At 44.7% G+C, this 20,508-nt stretch overlaps 1 protein-coding gene across 1 annotated transcript in view; it reads left to right on the top strand.

The window, feature by feature from the left end:
- Positions 1 to 2,465: 2,465 nt before the first annotated feature.
- The window catches only part of SH3GL2 (SH3 domain containing GRB2 like 2, endophilin A1), a 149,856-nt gene continuing 131,813 nt past the window's right edge, over positions 2,466 to 20,508 (top strand). Inside the window, exon 1 of the mRNA XM_066604355.1 lies at positions 2,466 to 2,651. Coding sequence (XP_066460452.1) covers positions 2,607 to 2,651 — 45 coding nt within the window. The 5' untranslated portion in view covers positions 2,466 to 2,606. The remainder of the gene's footprint in view (positions 2,652 to 20,508) is intronic.

The raw sequence follows: 20,508 nt of genomic DNA, 5'->3' as shown, positions 1-20,508 counted from the left end.
CAAGCCGCTCCAAAACCCGCGGCTAAGTGCCGCGGGTTTTGAAGCAAGGCTTTCCCCGCAGCGAGATTTCCGCCGGGAATACGCCCTGTGGGAACCCAGCCTTATTGTTAAAAAAAAATATTTTAAAAAACACTTGATTGTTCAAATGTGAACGATAATCGTTCAGTGTAAACACGGCCAACGATTTAACGATAATTTGTTTGCTTCTCGTTCATTTCACGCAGACATACAAATCATGGTCGGCTCGCTCGCTAGTCGTTCAGTTCACACCGATCATTTACTGAACGATCCCGTTTAAAAAAAAAAACTGTTTCAACTGACCGTCCGAGCGAAGGAGCAAACTGTATCAGGTGAGCGATTTCTCGCTCCGTGTAAAAGTACCCGTAGGCCCCTTCACATGAGCGTATTTGCACGTGCCTCAGCGCAATGTATTTGTGCACTGAACAATGCGCTTTTACGCACGTATTGGCGAACTTTACTGCACATTTCCCGCCTGAAAGGCATGGTCATTTGTGCGCAGCAAACAAAGCCGCGCCGATTTGAAATGGCTAATTTAGGCTGGTTTCACATCGGCGCCACCAATCTAACTGAAGATCTCTGTAAGAAAAAGTGCTACATGCAACGCTTTATCTTCCATCCAAAAACTGTGTGGGAAGCAGGCGAACGCCATGGTAGTCAATAGGGTCCGTGCGGCGCTGCGTGGTTCCGTCCACAGACGGCCGTTCAGCCGCACACAGATTCCCTTTTCCTGCTTCTCGAATTGAACAGGAAAGCGGAATCCCCGGCGAAAGTGTGAAACCACCCAAAGTCTGAGTACCACATGTGTTTTCTCCAGCGGAATTACGCAACAGATCTCCTTGCATATTGCGTATGCATTTGCGCATCCCCCATCGACTTCTAGCAAGACCTTTGGTACGCAAATGCGCACGAAAATAGAGCATGCTATGTTTTTTTTGTGTGACTGAAATGCGCTGGAATACATTGAAATCAATGGGTTCTGTTGTCTGTGTATGGTACGTGTAAATTTTGTGTGCGCAAATACGCCAGTGTAAAGCCTTGAGAGGGGTAGCATGTAACGGTCATAGGCCACACCTGCAGTTTGTGACCCCTCACGGTTTTACCTCACGCGTTTACCTTACGATTTCACCTCATGGTTTTGGTTTTACCTCACAATTTTGCTCTTACTTCACGGTTTTGGTTTTACCTCATGACTTTGGCTCACGCGTTTACCTTATGATTTCACCTCACGGTTTTGGGTTTACCTCACGATTTCACCTCACGGTTTTGGGTTTACCTCACGATTTCAGCTCACGGTTTTGGGTTTACCTCACGATTTCAGCTCACGGTTTTGGGTTTACCTCACGATTTCAGCTCACGGTTTTGGGTTTACCTCACGATTTCAGCTCACGGTTTTGGGTTTACCTCACGATTTCAGCTCACGGTTTTGGGTTTACCTCACGATTTCAGCTCACGGTTTTGGGTTTACCTCACGATTTCAGCTCACGGTTTTGGGTTTACCTCACGATTTCACCTCACGGTTTTGGGTTTACCTCACGATTTCACCTCACGGTTTTGGGTTTACCTCACGATTTCACCTCACGGTTTTGGGTTTACCTCACGATTTCACCACACGGTTTTGGGTTTACCTCACGATTTCACCTCACGGTTTTGGGTTTATCTCACGATTTCACCACACGGTTTTGGGTTTACCTCACGATGTCACCTCACGGTTTTGGGTTTACCTCACGATGTCACCTCACGGTTTTGGGTTTACCTCACGATGTCACCTCACGGTTTTGGGTTTACCTCACGATGTCACCTCACGGTTTTGGGTTTACCTCACGATGTCACCTCACGGTTTTGGGTTTACCTCACGATGTCACCTCACGGTTTTGGGTTTACCTCACGATGTCACCTCACGGTTTTGGGTTTACCTCACAATGTCACCTCACGGTTTTGGGTTTACCTCACAGTGTCACCTCACGGTTTTGGGTTTACCTCACAATGTCACCTCACGGTTTTGGGTTTACCTCACAATGTCACCTCACGGTTTTGGGTTTACCTCACGCGTTTACCTTACGATTTCACCTCATGGTTTTGGTTTTACCTCATGATTTTGCTCTTACTTCACGGTTTTGGTTTTACCTCGTGGGTTTACCTCACAGTTTTACCTCACGATTTTGGCTTTACCTCACAGGTTTACCTCATGGTTTTGGTTTTACCTCAGGTAATACGATCCCATAACGGTAAAGGGAGCACATTTCTAGCTCAGCAACATCCCATTTCAGCACCGTGTGATTCTCCCCCAGGTACAGTCTCCGCACCGTCTGACAGAAGCCCCTTCCCGCCTCCAGACTGCAGCTGGCAGTTACCTCACGACTGGCAGGAAATGAGCGCGGGCCCTTTAAGAGGGCGGGCCAGCGGGCTGTGACGTCAGGGTGTCCCTGCATTAAGGCAATGCATCTGATAACAGCATCACAGGATTACAGCGGAGCGCCGGCTGGAGACTAGAATCCCCCCGCAGTCCCGCACAGCGGCGGCCGTCAGCATCAGCAGTAGCTCCCCGCCACCAGCGCCGCACCCCGACACTCTGCCCGTCCGCCACCATGTCTGTAGCGGGGCTCAAGAAGCAGTTCCACAAAGCCACTCAGGTAAAGCTGCCCGGATCTCCGTGCAGGAGGGGGGGGCGCTGCTTGTCATTCCCTGAATGTCATCTGATCTGGCGGTGATCCTCCTGCAGTCCAGCAGCTCTCCATACTGTCTATATGGATGCGAAGAGGAAATGTCTCATCAGCATATGTGCAGATCAGGGGGGGCTCGTCGGAGGGGATTATGTAATGCATGCAGGACTCCAGCAGGGAGAGGGTTAACCAAATCGGAAATCACCAGGCTATTTCTGGCATCGGATCAGCTATAGCTGTTATTGTTATTTATGCTTCCGTTCTATACATCGCCGAGAATTCCTTGGTTGCTAGGTGATGAGCAGAACAATAGATGAAATGGATATTATATATATATGATCTATTCCCACATTGCATCCTTAGCTGATCAATTCCATCCAATGCAAATATTTAGAATTATCATTCCAAGCAAACAAGATACAATGTAGATACAGTCTTATTCTAAATGTCGGTGACATTGGTCCATTCTCCGAGGATTCCGGAATTATTCTCCTGTTACAATGTTATCATTCCAAGTAAACAAGATACAATGTAGATACATTCTCATTACTATTGGTGACATTCAGCCATTCTAGGAGGATTCCGGAATTATTCTCCCATTACAATATCACTACCCAGTATTAATGAGATTGTGGCAATATTTTAAATTCCAAGATGATTCTGGTGGGAAAATTACTTTATGTACATATATAATTCTCATTAATCCTGGGTAGTGACATAGGAGAATAATTCCTGAATCCTCCCAGAATGGGTGAATGTCACCAATATTAATGAGAATGTATCTACATCATTTTGTTGTTTACTTGGAATGGTAATTATTCGGAATATTTGCATTGGACCGATAATTCATCAGCTAAGGATGCATCGTGAGAATAGGTCCTATATGCATTTATTATATTATGCCTTTGCCTTGTTCTTGGTTGTGCCGGATTATGACTCCTTTTAAAAGGGACGGTGTAATATGATGCAACACTTGTTGTTTTATGACATTGGTTCTGTATAATGTAAGGGATTCCCATATGCTATATACTATTATAAATGGACATAGTAAATTACTATAAGAATAGTCATTCTTATAAATTAGATATTACGCCCCCCCCCCCCCTCCTCTTCCCTCCATTATGGTCCAGTGATCTATACCCCCCCCCCCCCTTCCCCAACCAGTATGGCTTCAGCTATTGCATGCTATATCGCCATTGTTGATAGAATGGAGATTAAGGCGTAGTAAGTAGCCCTGCAGCAGAGGATTACTGGGGGCTGGAAAGCCGTGATGTTTAGATTGCTGCTGGGAGCAGATTTGGAATTTGCACTGGAGGCTGCAGTGAGTCTGCAGTCGCTCGTCGTTCCTCGCCTATGGGATGCACCTACAGAGGTGACCTCCTTAGCGCCTTCCCGTTTGCCAAGACTTCATGCAGAGCTATCTGATAACAACTGCATTATTAAACAGATTGCTGGATTGGGTAGCAGGGTGTTCTGCAGGAAAGGACACTGTCTTGTTGTTGTGCCTTCTTTTTCCATTTTAAATGTCATTAAAAAATATCTTTCTTTATGCATTTTGCACTCTGACAGAGGGGAGATTTCATTTGCAACTGGTGGAGCTGAAATCGAGCTTGTAACCTTTTTTTTACCCCCTCTATTGTATTTTAACACGTTAATTACACTTGACATTATGAAGCCTGTCTCTATGTGGATGACTCTTTTGGTGACAAAAATAGAAAACTGTCTCCCATAGCAACCCAGAAAAGTGACAAAACCTGCTAAAATATGCCTTATTAACTGTGGTGTACCATATGGTGTTAATAAAAAAAAGCTCCAGGTATTGGCTGCAGCCTATGTGATGAGGAGGCTTTCATGTCTAATACTGCAATGTTATTTTTATTACTTATTTCATATTACCGTGTGACGTGTCTTTTGTAGCTTAATAAAAAAAAAATAAGGCAGCTGAATTGAAAAATCATTCTAGGCGTACGCGTCACTGTGCCCGTGTGCTCCACCAAAGACAAGTTAGGTAATTGTGAGACAAAGCTGGAATTTGCAGATCTTGTGCCCAGGTGATAAAACCTCTACCCTGGCACAGCTGCTGTGAGCCATTGGTTTATGACCTCATGCTCTATAGGATGTGTGTGTGTGTATATACGATATAATCTTCTATTTATTATACGCTCATTGTAAAGGAGGAAAAATTACACCACCACAAGGAGTTGTCCAAATCGAATGAAGCTTTCTATGCGTAATTGTAATGTTGATATAAGTAAGTGATTTCCCTGGAAGGGAGGCTCTAGTCCCCTGTTGTACCACTTCTAGCTTTGGATACAAGATGTGATACAGGTGGGCACGGAGGCTCTAGTACCTTGTTGGTACCACCTCTAGCTTGGATACAAGATGTGATATGGGCAAACATGGAGGCTCTAGTACCCTGTTGTACCACCTCTAGCTTGGATATAAGATGTGATACGGGCAGGCATGGAGGCTCTAGTACCCTGTTGGTCCATCTCTAGCTTGGTTGGTGTCTGCAGTATATCGGTTCACATTTGCTGTAACTTAGCCTCTAGATGCCAACATGTAACTGCATGCCGAGTTTTGCAGAAAAATGCCAAGTGCTTCTAGGGGTGGGATTTATTATTTTTTACACATAGCTTAGTTGGTGCGGCTTTTGGTGTAGATCTGCTACAGATTTCACCCATTCAGTTTGAATTCAATTGAAAGGGTGAAATCTACGGCAGATCCACATGAAAACCTGCAACAAAATCCACATCAAATTAGTCAAATGCGAACGCATCACCCTAGGGCCTCCCTCACGCAGACGTTCTTACCGCGATTATAACGCTCCCATTGTTTTCAATAGAGCCTCTCAGACAGCCGCTCGATCGCAATGCTTTCCAGCGCCATGATTTTTGAGTGGAGTCTGTTCTATTTTTGATGTTTGGCGCACCTCATCCATGATGGGGTATGATAAACTCCGCTGTCGTCTGCAGACTGCGTTATTGGTTCAATTGAGAAAAAAAAAAAAAAAAGTCAACAACAGAAACAAACTGAATGCTTTGTCTTTTTGGAAACCCACTGAAATCAATGGGGGTAAAAAAAAACGGATCCATTTATTTCAGATGTAACTCCATTTTTCTGATTCGGGTGTGAATTTTTTTTATTTTTTTTTTTAATGGAAAAAAATATAGAAATGTGAACAAGCCCATAAAAATCAATGCATTGTATCTTCTGCATATCGCACGTGCAGATATGACCATGTGAAGGCCAGCCATAAACACTGAATCGTCTTCACTGCTGTGTGAGAAGCACAGGTCACCTTTCCAGCAGTGAAAGGGTAAGGCCTCCTTCCCACGAACGGATTTCCGCCGCGTAATTCGCGGCGGAAATCCGCTGCGTTGCCCGCAGCTATTACGTTCTATTGAACCTAATAGCTCAGGGCTCACGGTGCGGAATTCCACAACGTGAAATCACCCGTCCTCACCTGCGGCATGCTCTATTTGCCGCGGGTGTACATGCGGACGGCTTCCATTGCAGTCAATGGAAGCCGTCCGTTCACGCTATCTTCCGCTGTAGCACAGCGGAAGATAGTGTGAAAACGCTTCCCCGCCCACCGCCGCGGAGGTGGGCGGGGAAGCGTCATGCGGGAGCGAGGACGCCAGATCCGCAGGTAAGTTTGGGGCCTCCTGGGGGGCGCCGTGACGGGCTCCGCCGCGGAATCTGGCGGCGGAGCCCGTCACGGCCGTGTGCCGTGACGGGCTCATATGACGCGGCAGTGATGGGCGGGGAAGCGTTTTCACGCTATCTTCCGCTGTGCTACAGCGGAAGATGGCGTTAATGGACTGCTTCCGTTGACTGCGATGGAAGCCGTCCGCTCGTACACCCGCGGCAAATAGAGCATGCCGCGGGTGAGGACGGGAGATTTCACTGTGGAATTCCGCGCCGTGAGCACAGAGCTATTAGGTTCAATAGAACCTAATAGCTGCGGGCAACGCAGCGGATTTCTGCCGCGAATTACGCGGCGGAAATCCGTTCGTGGGAAGGAGGCCTTACAGTCTGTTTCCATCCAGCATCATTTCACAGCAGCTCCTCCGTTACAGCGGAAGTCGGGTGACTGCTGCAGCCAGTCAGACGCTGCGGTGTTGCTGTCTATTCTCCTGCATCAGCACTCACCTCCAAGATGCCAGGCGTTCCGGATGGTGATGCCACGGCCTGTGAAGCAGTCACCTGACCTGCGCCATACACACAGACTGGAGTAGCTGTTGCACCGTTTACCAGAGGTAAAAAGGTGAGTATTGGTGCTTTTTGTTTTAGCTTATGGGCAGTTCTTAAAACATAAACTAAAAATTATAGTGGGACAACCCCTTTAACCCTATTATTACATGGGGGGGGGGGGGGGTCGGGGTGGAGGCCCAATCTGAACTTTTGCACTTGCCCCTTATGAGTCTGTAGCTGACCAATTTTGTGCACGAGTTATTTACAGGATCCCCTTTTGCTGGATGTTTTTACTGCCCTGTGTTTGTTTTTCTCTTCCCATTCCAAGGCCTCATGTCCACGGGCACACATAGATTCCGCATTGGGATCCCGTACTGAATCCAGCCATGCCCGCGGCCGGCAACCCTGCATACCTATCCATGTCTTCTTTTTTCTGTACTGCAGATGTGTACAATACAGATTTTTTAATTTTTGAAATTTCCTGTTCTTCCCAGGGAATCCGCGGCCCACTTGCAGTGTAAAACTGTGAACGGGCTGCGGGGGCGGACGGTTTCCATTGACTTCAATAGAAGCTGTCCGTGCAGGAACCGTACTAAAATGGAGCATGCTGCCTTTATTTTTTTGCTTGTTTTTTTTTTCCTCTGTAAGTGGAAAATCGCAATTGATTTCCGCTCGTGTGCATGAAGAATCGTTTTAGTATGCTATGGAGTGTTATTGCTGCGTAATCCAGAGGCGGATGACCACTCCGGATTCCCCAGCAAAAATCTGCCCGTGTGCATGGGGCCTAAATGTGGATTCACATTGATCTGCAAAAAACTTGCTCGCTTGATTTTTGTGCTTCCCTGCAGATTCATGTATCTGGTTTCCATGCAGGAAAGCTTCGGTCATGACAGGACAGGGGTGTCTAATAAAGTGGCCACTCTGTGTAAGGGCCCTTTTACATTGGAGGGTTCTCAGTGCTAAAGCGCCTATCAGTTTCCCTTAGTGATATTCGCTGCTGTGCTTTCACACAGGAGTGGCGATCGTTCAGTGAATGGAGCCGGTTGGAGATCGCTTCCAGCCCGCCGCCACCTCCGATCACGGTAAACTGGCTGTCGTTCAGTGATGGCTTGTCTTACATGGGCCGATCATCGTTTTATACTTATGCCTGCTGAAACTGAATGAACAATTGGTGAATGAAATATCATTCGCTCATAGCATTTACACTGAACGATTATTTTTCAGATTCCCATGATCCAGCAAGAATCTGAGCAATCATTCCGTGTAAAAGGGCACAAAGTCCTCCCTTTTTATTTCCTAGTCCTTTTGACTCCATTTCTTACTTTTGGTTTACGTGGAATGATTATCATTCAGATTCCCACGATTCAGCAAGAATCTGAATGATTGGTTCAGTGTAAATGCATGGACTGACTGAAGGATGAACAAGTTTCTCACTTCTCGCGGGTTGAAGTGAGACAATGACTGGATGTAGCAATCACATGGCCCTGGTGTCAGTGATTATCGCCTACTCCCCTGCAGCTGGAAATGAAAACCAGCGGTGACCAGGCATTGGTAAACTAGAAGATGTGCGAGAGGTGAAAATGGCTTTTGTTATGTTGCTACAGTAAATCCGGCAGATTGTACAAAAAAAAAACCTTAAAATTTTATATATGTAATATATATATTTTCTATCTATCTCTGCAGAAAAGCATGTGTGATAGGCATATGTAGAGAAAGTGGAGGTCCCCTCCTCTCTGGGCACTTCAGAGAGGCAATGACCAGGTGTCTGCACATAGCTGATCCTTTGTAACTCATAGGAGTTGGGCTGCATCCACACGGGCGATTTTTGTCACAATGTGACAGTGCTACAAATCGCCCATGCTTTCCTTTGGGTTCTTCCACACAAGCAATGTTTTGTAGCCTTCCACATTGCGAGAGTACAAAATTGCAGGATGCTCTATACAGCCGCTATTTGCAATTTTTTTTTTTTTGTAGCCCATGTTTTCCTATGAAGCCTTCCTATGTGTTGCATCGCATGAAAACTCGGTTTTGATGCGATGCAACTTTTACAGTAGGAAATCCTACTGTTATAGCCCTAAACTAAACCCTGGCTGCAGAAAAAATTGAACAACTCGTAATTATTGAAAATTCCTGGAGAACAGGAACAGTCCCAGAAGATTGGGGAAAGGCAAATGTTCTCCCTATCTTAAAAAAAAAATAAAATAAGGTGGACCCACAAAACTACAGGCCTGTAAGCCTGACTTTTATACTAGGAAAGCTCTTTGCACAAACTATCAAACAGCATGTGTGCAAGTACTTGGATGAGAATGAAGTCATTAACCAGAACCAGCATGGGTTTGTAACAAACAAGTCATGCCAGACAAATCTAATTTCCTTCTGTGACATGTAAATGTTATATTTACCTCCCCTGGTGTCGGCACTGGAACGGACGGACTGCTTAATGCATTGAGCGGTGCTGCTGAGCAGTGGCTTCCAGTGCTGAGTCTAGTGCAAAGATGAGGAAACTAATTATAACACTTACATCCCTGGACTCCTTGGGTCACCCACTTTTAGCCCATAAGCTTAGCTGATCAGGCTAAAAGTAGGTGACAGATTCTCTAAAATTGAAAAGTCCTGCTACAACGCATCTCCATGTAACTTCGGTTTAAGGGCTCATTCACATCGGCGTAAGTGCATTTTGGCCATGTCGAATACTCTGTGTATTTATGCAATTGCTGATGCCCACATAATTTGCTCGCTCCCGCATGTCTTCGTGTGCACAAATACATTGAGTATTTGCGCACGCAAAAAGAAAAAGTGCCCATTGACTTCCATACATAGGTTTATAGGTTTCCTGTGTATTTTGTACATAAGGCCGATTGTAAGACTGTATAGTGATACTATTACTGGGGCCACTATGGGAGTACTGACACCCCCCCCTCTCCCCTTAGTGGCCCCAGTAGTAAGTGTCCCTTATATTGGTGTCCCCAATAGTAATAGTGCCTGACCCTGCCACTGCACAAGCGCGGGACTAATCTGCTTCACAGCACTTTTTGATCAAGCTCCATGTTGCCTGCTCTTCCACTATTCCTGCAAGACCGTATGATACTGACTTCCAGATTCCTCTCTGACTACGCTACCTGCCTCGTCCCTCTGTGCTGCAAACCTAGACCTACCACTTCTGGCTTCCTCTCTGACTACGCTACCTGTCTAATCCATTTGTATTGCAAACATAAGACCTCCCTTTGCTGACTTCTGGCTCATCCTTGACTACTCTCCGGACCTGCGGCCATTACACCTGCAGCTCCAGCCTCGTGACCGAAACTGCCACACATAGTCGTCCCAGTAGTAATAGCGATACTCCTATTGGTCTCTGGCCGGGCAGCATCCCTACAGGCATTCCACTTTCCCAACCTGCAGTTCCAGTCTGGTGGCAGTCGCTTCTGAGTCGGTGACTGCTGACCTCTCCCCTCTGCGTCAGCACTGCGTAACGATACTTTTGGGGAAGTCAGCAGTCAGAATCTACACTGTCGCTGCCAGACCAGAGCTGCAGGCTGGATGAGTAGAGTGCCTGTTAGCCTGCTGCACGGCCGGCGGGCCACATAAAATGAGGCTGTGGGCCTTGTGTTTGATGTATGTGCACCAATGTGTAGTATATACAGCTGGTCTACATGTGAAATGACTTGGGAACACGGAAGCATTTCTGGAATAATCGACTGTATGCTTTTTCTATCTATTCAGTTTATAAGCCAAAAATGCAACAAATAGACTTATTCATTAAAGACCATACAGTGTATGAAATGATGATGCCTGCAAGGAAAACTGCTGTTTATTACCTTTTTTTGGCTTACACATTATCAAATTGCCAGAAAAATATGCTGAAAATACCAATTATGTGTACATGTGGTTTACTGGTTATAGATATAGTGCCAAAACGACTCAGTATGTGTAACCTCCTGGCTATTTGTAGAATTGTTTTTACAAGCCTTACCCCTAACCTTCCCCGACTCTCATGTTTTTCCATCTATAAAAACAATGCAAGGTCTGTTTGTAAATGACTCTTTACAGACAATTTCTACACAAAATAAAAAAAAAAAAATTAAATGTGTGTGCGTAATATAGCAAAGCCACCACATATGTAAATATAATCTATTCTTATTGGCATTAGATTTTTGATGTTCTTTCTAATCTCTCCTCTAGTCACATTCTCCCTAGCCCAGCTCTGGCTTTGTGCTTTCAATGTAACTGGCTTGCCTCAACATTGGTAGTAAGCCCTATAATATTTGCCACTCATTTCAACATTACTAAACTATGGAACTACTCTAGTCGCCTTCAGTATCGGAAACCCTCTATTTTGTAATTAACTTGTTAAATATGGAACTACTGTACGCCAAAAGCACTCCAGATCTGACTCTTTTGAACCTGATGGGATTTTATGGCACACTTGGGCTGCATTCACATGAACGTATATCGGCTCAGTTTTCACGCCGAGCCGATATACGTTGTCTCTCTCTGCAGGGGGGGGGGGGGGGTGGAAGAGCCAGGAGCAGGAACTGAGCTCCCGCCCCCTCTCTGCCTCCTCTCCACCCCTCTGCACTATTTGCAATGAAGAGAGGCTGGGTGGGGGCGGGGCTGTTGAGAATTAGCCCCGCCCTGTCCCGCCTTATCTCATTGCAAATAGTGCAGAGGGGTGGAGAGGAGGCAGAGAGGGGGGGGCGGGAGCTCAGTTCCTGCTCCTGGCTCTTCCATTCCCCCCCTGCAGATGAGGACGACGTAGATCGGCTCGGCGTGAAAACTGAGCCAATATACGTTCGTGTGAATGCAGCCTTAGGCTGCCTGTCCATGGGCGAAGACCTACTGGTGATGAATCAACCGCGGATCACGCTCTGTAAAGCTTTCCATAGGATTACTATGGAAAGCGCAGTGCCGGCGTCCACCAGCGGAGAATCATAGCAATTCTCTGCTCGTGGGATTTAAACCACGGCATCCTGCGATTGCCGCGATTCTCCGCGTCAAGCCTATCCATTAGATAGGGGTGCTCCCCCCTTCTCCCCCGTGGCGAAATATCGCTAGCGATATCCCGCCTTGGCTGTGGACAGTGGCCTTACTACAACTCTCTCAGATATAACTGAATGAGAATGACTGAACGGTCGGTATTTATACCAAACTATTAGTGAACGAGCCAACGATGATTTTTAAGCCTGCATAAAATGAACTATGAATGAAAAGCGAACAATTTATTGCTTGTCATTCAATTGTTGTTTGCACTGAACAAATATCATTCATTTTCGCTCACTTGAACTTTTTTTCTACAGCTGTATAACATGCGATTCTCCACGATTGTCAGTTTTTTTTTTTGTTTTTTTTTTAAAGTTATTATAAACTTATTGATACCTCTCTTAATTCCTACTGGATGTGGAATGATGTATTTTCTTAGCTTTTTGCCCTGTGTGATGATTTACTGAATGTGCCATCTATTTTCTTCTTCAATGCAGAGAAACAGTATAATTCAGGAGTTTGAGACTGCTGGGTGGCTATTATGGGGGAAACTGTAGCATTACATGGTGACCACTGAAATAAATGGCTGTCATATGATGTACTAAGAAACTGTGTCTGCTTTTCAATTCTGGCTTATGAAGGGGGATCATAAATGATGGACCCGCTTATACGCTTTTAAAGGGTTTTTTTAAACATTCTTTTAAAAAAAAATGCACCAGGGTAGGTAATGGCATAAAATAATTACCATAACTGGCCATTTTATTGTGCCACCAACCCAGTCCTCTCTGTTCCTGTCGCAGCTAATACAGAAAGCATTGATGTCATGCTCATCGCTCACATAATCTTTGCAGCCATTCACTAGCCTCAGCGATCATATGTGCATAATTGGCATGTGACCACTGAGGTCAGTGATTGGCTGCCACAGTCATGTGAACGATGACTGTGATGTTGACATCATTAATGTTCCTGTATCGGCAGGACTGGAGCGAAGGCACAATGAAAGGTTGAGTGATGGTTATTTATTTTTAAGCCATTAACTACATGGTTTCCTTTTTGTTTTAAGCTCTGATTAGCTTTGCATTGTAAATTTATACTACATTTTTAGAGATTATGGAAATGGCTACAGTCTCTCATGTGAAGTAGTCTGGAACACGCCCCCTGTCTCATTCTTGATTTAGGATGCTGTCTCTGCAACCTAAACCAATGATTAGACAGAGGGGGTGTGTCCCAGACTACTTCACATTAGCTAAACTATAGTCACAGATCACAGTTGTGTCCTAATAGAGCTGAGCGGAGAAGCAGCTAAATAGCAAGACTTGGGGGGGAGGGATAAAAAGCAGGTGTTGGGGGGTCTGTCAACGGAGATCAGTGCGGATGTTGCCTGAGTCCAAATTCAAAGGAGAATTATAATGAGTACTCATAGGTGAGAACCGTAATAAGCCACTACACACACAGTCTAGTGAATCAGAATGAATTCTACTTTATTGTTGAACATTGCTAGTTTTTATGCAAGATGAAAAGAAGGCGTTTCCAAATGTTACCTGATACTAAGTTTCAAACTACTTTGCTGACCAAGTCCTCATTCCAATAGATTACAATATGGCTGTAAATCAAAGCCTTCTAAACAAAAGGTATCAGCAAAACTGTGTGAAGTGGACATCAAACAGTTACATGTGATCATAAAGATTGACTCCATACTGTCTGAGTACAAACTTAATTACACCTCTTCCCAGACCAGAATGTAATCTTAAAAGTCCATCATGTTAAGGGTGCATTCACACGAACGTATATCGGCTCGGGTTTCACGCCGAGCCGATATACGTTGTCCTCGGGTGCAGGGGCGGGGAGGATGGAAGAGCCAAGTGCAAGAACCGAGCTCCTGCCCCCCCTCTCTGCCTCCTCTCCGCCCCTCTGCACTATTTGCAATGAGAGGAGGTGGGATGGGGGCGGGGCTAAAGTCTGAGAATTAGCCCCGCCCCCGTCCCGGCTCTCCCCATTGCAAATGTGTGAACGTTGCAAATGTGTGAACCCATTGCAAACGTTCGTGTGAATGCACCCTTAGTTCAACAATTTGCACATCAAAAGAGGGGGCATTGTTTCTAGTTTGCACATAATACTGGTTTAGCCACCTACTCAGTATATTTAGTACATTCTGGTCAAAGGTTCAGACTTGTATTCAAGATAGCTGAATAAAATAATATATTTAGTATTTTAAAATCGTCATCCAAATAAACGCTTGAATATACCTTTTGACATATGATTCTATATCCAAGTTCTATTAGCAACTTCCGGAATGTTTAACATATTTTTCATTTCCATAATATATAGCATTATATAACCAAATAACTAATGTCACATTTACTACACTGTTTCCTTATCTTTCTTATGTTGGGTTATTTAAAAATAGGATTAACCCCTAACACAGGTAATTATCCCCATCAATTTTGAGCTCCTGACTGGAGGGTCACTTTACCAGAAAACACATCACTTATTCATAGGATATGAAATGAAAGTGTGATTGGTGAGCGTACCCAACCAGTCCTGAGAATGGGGCTACTGTGTCCCCCCTCCTTGTTCACAGGGTGCTTGCTACTCTATCCCTTCCTGCAGTGAGGAGGAGATGGAATGTAGCGGTAGTCGCACATGCATGGTGCCACTCCATGAATTTTCAATTGGACTGTCAGACAAAGCAGGCGCTGGTACTTGGCTATTTCTTCAGCCTCAATGAAATGAATGGAATGGCACTGTGCATGCTTAGCCATCTCTGCATGCAGCCTGACCTCACTGTGGGTGGGTGCAGAGAGCCTGCAGTGACAGAAGAGGAGAACATGGGACCCCTGTTCTTGGGATCGATGGAATCTCAGCAGTAAGAGACCCAACAATCCTACTTTTATCGCCTGTCTTATGGGTAGGTGATGTGTTTTCTGGTACAACCTCTTTAGGTTTAGAACCCAAAGGAGCTTAATTAAACTCTGCCCAATATCGCACTCGCCAACGTGTGATTTATTTTATTTTTTTTTTTCTCTCCCAGCGGATGCAAGCCGTTTTGTATTATAGACTTCTTGCATCACTTTGGGGAAGTAGCGGTCCTCCAGCGTGACTGACAGAACCGCAGTGGGTTTCTCATGGTTTTCAATGGGAAACCTCTGAATGGCGCGCTGTGTGATGCTTTGCTGGCCCCACTGAAAACAATGCGAGATCACGCCCAAAGATAGGATGTGCCGTGACTTTTTTTTTCCGGATTGCGGTGCGATGCATTGCGGGGAAAAAAAATCACTTGCATATCTGACCCCATTCAAAAAGAATGGGGTTCATATTTGTGCGAGATTCTCAGCCGTTATCCTGCCTTATACACTAGTAAAATATTGTGTTTTTGTACATCTTCTCTATAGGTAATAAATTCACGGAGCAGGTTTGTTTTTTCACACTTCATTAATGTGCAGTGAAATCCTAAAGTGTCTGCAAAGCGATGTTCTCATTTAGAGGAATACATTTCAAATAGATTCTATTTTGCTAAGAAGACCCCACCCGGCCGACTCCTCGCCCGGACTAGAGGGGTATCTGAGGTGCCCGTGGCTCCTGTTGTTTTCAGTTATCAAGCTCTTCTTTATTAAAAGCTGCACCTCTTGCTGAAGCTCATGTAATCTCTGCTAGTATAGATCTGTCTGGCCTGTTCTTTAATGTTGTGTGGCTTAAAAGATGAAGTATTTCCATTATGGACACCCCTTTGCCTTAAGTTTTAATAATGCTGACTATTGTCTGCTGGCGTAAGGATGTCTCTGGGTTTATCTGCAGTTGCGTGTGTGTGTGCGTGCGTGCGTGCGTGTGTACACCAATAAAACGTCTATATACAGGAGGTTTAAAGGGGTTTTCTGGGCTTTAAAAATATCAGCTGCTTATGTTATAGCCTAACAAATTAGGCACTTTCTCAGCTTTACATACCTCCCAGTGCTTTAGCCCCACCTGGCACGTAGCCCCCATTTGTTTCTGCTTACATCGCTACTGTGATGGTGTACCATCAAGTAACCAGTGTATGTACGACTTGTGACTCCATAGAGCATGTCAGAAGTACTGACAGGTCTACTTGAGGGCTTTTACCCACTAGTGTGTGTTTTGGTTTTTTTTTTTGTTTTATTTTTCTTTCTGCGAGACCCGCACAGAAATAGAGCATGACGCTATTTGTTTTCCGCGTGTATTTTCACGCAGACAAATCGCGCCCATCTGCCTAGGATTGCGTTTTGCAATGCAGTCCAATGCAGATGGGAAGACCTCTGTGAAGTCAGCACCCCATCTTTCAAAAAAGTTAATTTTTTTATAAGTTCTGGATGCACCCCAAAGAGTTCTAGAGTTCCCAATTAATTTTAAAAATAGTTCTAGCAAATTAGGCAAAAAAATCAACAAATGTATCTCTGCGGTGCTAACTTCCAAAAGTGATATTACTAAATCAGCGAGAACTTTGTAAATATTGGTTCTAGAGCTTCGAGCATTAAGAGTTTTCTTCAGAACTCTTGAGGTGCTACCCAGAACTCTAATAAAATCGCAGGATTTCCCCAAAAATTATTTACACATAATAACTGAATTTTTTTTGATCCGGCATTTGAAAATCCACGAGAACACTGTAAATATTGGTTCTAGAGCTTCGAGCATTGAGAGTTTTCTTCAGAACTCTTGAGGTGCTACCCAGAACTCTTATAAAATTGCGGGATTTCCCAAATTTTTTTTTTACACATAACTGAAATTTTTGGATCTGGCATTTGAAAATCAGCGAGAACTTTGTAAATATTGGTTCTAGAGCTTCGAGCATTAAGAGTTTTCTTTAGAACTCTTGAGGTGCTACCCAGAACTCTTATAAAATCGCAGGATTTCCCCAAAAAGTATTTACACATACTAACTGAAATTTTTGCATCCGGCATCTAAAAATCAGCGAGAACTTTGTAAATATTGGTTCTAGAGCTTCAAGCATTACGAGTTTTCTTCAGAACTCTTGAGGTGCTACCCAGAACTCTTATAAAATCGCGGGATTTAAAAAAAAATTATTTACACAAATCCGCAGCGGCGGCTTCTGCCGGCTTAGACGCAGCGGATTTGCCATCCCGTGTGGACGAGATTTCTGAGATTTCTCAGCTGTCATTCAGCTGAGAGCTGCCCCTGATTGGTCCCTGCTCTGAGCCAATCAGAGGCAGCACTCACTCACCCATTCATGAATGGGTGTGAGTGAGAGCTGCCTCTGATTGGTCAGGCTGTGACCAATCAGAGGCAGCTCATTCAGCAGGCGGGGATTTTAAAGCCCCGGCTGCTGAATACTACTCTGAGCAGTTCAGGAGAAATGCCGGCCGGCCGCGGCTGAACTCCGTCTGCCGGGACCAGGTGAGTATATATATTTTTTTGTTTTTACACATTTCTGGATGAATTTCAGGGAAGGGCATATATTTTTAAGCCCTTCCCGAAAATTCATCGTGAGATCGCCCGCAGCCCATTGCTATCAATGGAGCTGGCTGTATTGCCGATTTCTATTGAAACGTGGCTAGGAGCAGATTTTGGGGGCGATCTTTCGGCCCTGGTAACGCGATTTGCGATCCGCAAATCGCAGGAAAAAATGCCCATGTGACCAAGCCTTGATTTTCAAATGCCGGATCCAAAAATTTCAACGTTATGGATAAATTTTTATATTTTTTTTTGAAATCCCATGATTTTCTAAGAGTTCTGGGTAGCACCTCAAGAGTTCTGAAGAAAACTTGTAATGCTCAAAGCTCTAGAACCAATATTTACAAAGTCTCGCTGATTTTCAGATGCCGCATCCAAAAATTTGTTATGTGTAAAAAAATTGGGGGGAAATCCCGCGATTTTATAAGAGTTCTGAAGAAAACTCCTAATGCTCGAAGCTCTAGAACCAATATTTACGAAGTTCTCGCTGATTTTCAAATGCCGGATCCAAAAATTTCAGTTATGTGTAAAAAAAAAATTTGGGAAATCCCGCAATTTTATAAGAGTTCTGGTTAGCACCTCAAGAGTTCTGAAGAAAACTCTTAATGCTCGAAGCTCTAGAACCAATATTTACAAAGTTCTCGCTGATTTTTAGATGCCAGATCAAAAAAATTTCAGTTATTAAGTGTAAATAATTTTTGGGGAAATCCTGCGATTTTATTAGAGTTCTGGGTAGCACCTCAAGAGTTCTGAAGAAAACTCTTAATGCTCGAAGCTCTAGAACCAATATTTACAAAGTTCTTGCTGATTTTTAGATGCTTGATCCAAAAATTTCAGTTATTATGTGTAAATAATTTTTTAGGAAATCCCGCAATTTTATAAGAGTTCTGGGTAGCACCTCAAGAGTTCTGAAGAAAACTCTTAATGCTCGAACCTCTAGAACCAATATTTACAGTGTTCTCGCTGATTTTCAAATGCCGGATCAAAAAAAATTCAGTTACTATGTGTAAATAATTTTTGGGGAAATCTGGTGATTTTATAAGAGTTCTGGGTAGCACCTCAAGAGTTCTGAAGAAAACTCTTAATGCTCGAAGCTCTAGAACCAATATTTACAAAGTTCTCGCTGATTTAGTAATATCATTTTTGGAAGTTAGCACCGCAGAGATACATTTGTTGATTTTTTTGCCTAATTTGCTAGAACTATTTTAAAAATTAATTTGGAACTCTAGAACTCTTTGGGGTTCATCCAGAACTTATAAAAAAATTAACTTTTTTGAAAGATGGGGTGCTGACTTCACAGAGGTGATGGGAAGGGATGGATATTCTGTGGGAAATCCCACCGCAGAATTTCCGCCCATGTGCAGGGGGCCTTATGGCAAGAAAATGAATTTTCATAATAAAAGCTGTTTAGAAATTCACTAAAATGTTGTTTTTTTTTTAACCCCCCCCCCCCCCCCCCCCAAATGTCAATGGGACTTTCTAATGTTAGAATCGCAGAAACTCAAACTACTTTTTTTTTTTTTCTTCTTCTTCTTAACAGCCTATTGACATTTGGGGGGAAAAAAACGCTGTGAAATTGCAGCAAAAAAAAAAAACGCTAGTGGGTAAAAGCCCTTAGGCTGGGTTCACACGGGGCGGATTTGCCGCGGAAATTCCGTGCGGAATTTCGCCGCAGCAAATCCGCATGCGGACGCTAATCCTGGGATTAGCCAGCCATGTGGACGAGATTTCCCAGAAATCTCGTCCACACGGGACGGCAAATCCGCTGCGGCTAAGCCGGCAGAAGCCGCCGCTGCGGCGCGGATTTGCCGACCGCAGCATGTCCATTCTTTTTTTTTCTTTCCGCTGCGGCCGCGCTCTCCTCTATGGGAGCGCCGGCCGCAGCGGAAGAGCGAGCGGCCGGGCCGCTTCAAAGCCGCCGCTAGTCTTTCCGCGGTGGTTCTCCCGGTGGAAATGTTGCGGTTTTTGCTGCGGCCAAACCGCAACATTTCCGTCAGAAATCCGCCCAAGGAGGACACCAGATATTTAAGTGAATTGGCTACTCTGCTTTTGCACCGCCCTTGTGAACGTTACAAAGAAAAGCCGTGGCAGCTGATTATATTTAAAGGGGTTGTACCAAGATTGCACATCATACCCTATCCATAGGATCGGTGATAACTTGCTGATCAGTGGGGACTCACTGCTGAGACCCTGGACGATCTCAAGATCAGGGGCCCCTTCTTCGTCACTGTGGGGCAACCGTACCCACCACAGTGAGGAGGAGACTAAATGAAGCTCCCCCCCCCCCCATGTAAGGGCATCACCGCTCTATTCACTTTTAAAGAGGCTGTGGAGATCCCAAGCTGAACCCCCTCGGGTATTTCCATCAGCCCCTTAGAAAAGAATGGAGTGCTTACTGCGTGCTTGACTAGTGCTTTTGTCGTGCCGACGTGACCCCTACAGTGACGGGCAGAAGGGGACACGGGAGTTTCGTTTGGGGGATTATTGGGAGTCTCAGCAGTGTGACCCCCACCAAACTGCACGTTATCTCGTATCCAATGAGTGGGGAATACCTTGCAATCTTGGTCCAAACACTTTAAGAAAATGTTCATACAGCATATTGATATATATCCTGTAAAATGAAGCTTAAGGAGCTAGGAGGACAATGAAAGACATAGATAAGGGTTGAAGAAGGAAATGCTAAGGCATTAAATATCTACTAACCCTAAAGGCCAAGACTGACATTTTGGACTAGTTTGTGTGTTGTGTTTTTTATTTTATTTGTATTTTGTCAGATGTCTTTGGCCGCCTGCAGACGGCCAGGTCGGATTCCCTGTGAGAAATCTCACAGTGGGACCCGACCCGCGCCCCAGCAGGGACCAGTGCGGGTCTCCCCTTCTCCCGCGACTCTGGCTCCATGATGTGCCGGCTGCCGGGCCGCTGGGAGCCCCGCACAGTAATAAAGCATGCCGCTATTTGTTTTCCGCGTGTGATTTCACGCGGACAAATGGCGCCGTGTGCCTAGGATTGCGTTTTGCAATGCAATCCTATGCAGGCAGGAAGGGGCGGATATTCTGCGGGAAAATAATCTTGCATTGCTGCAGCCGGCAGATTTTTTTGTTCTCGCGCATTTTGCTCACACGATAGACTACAACGGGAGTTGCTGATATTAGAAAAAAAAAAAACTAAACAAAACATCACTCGTATGTCGCAAGTTCATGTGTTGCGATGGGAGAAAGCGGAAGCTCCA

The sequence above is a fragment of the Eleutherodactylus coqui genome, chromosome 5 (genome assembly GCF_035609145.1).
Source record: "Eleutherodactylus coqui strain aEleCoq1 chromosome 5, aEleCoq1.hap1, whole genome shotgun sequence".
In the NCBI taxonomy this organism is placed as follows: domain Eukaryota; kingdom Metazoa; phylum Chordata; class Amphibia; order Anura; family Eleutherodactylidae; genus Eleutherodactylus; species Eleutherodactylus coqui.
This window is presented reverse-complemented; position numbering and strand designations above follow the sequence as displayed.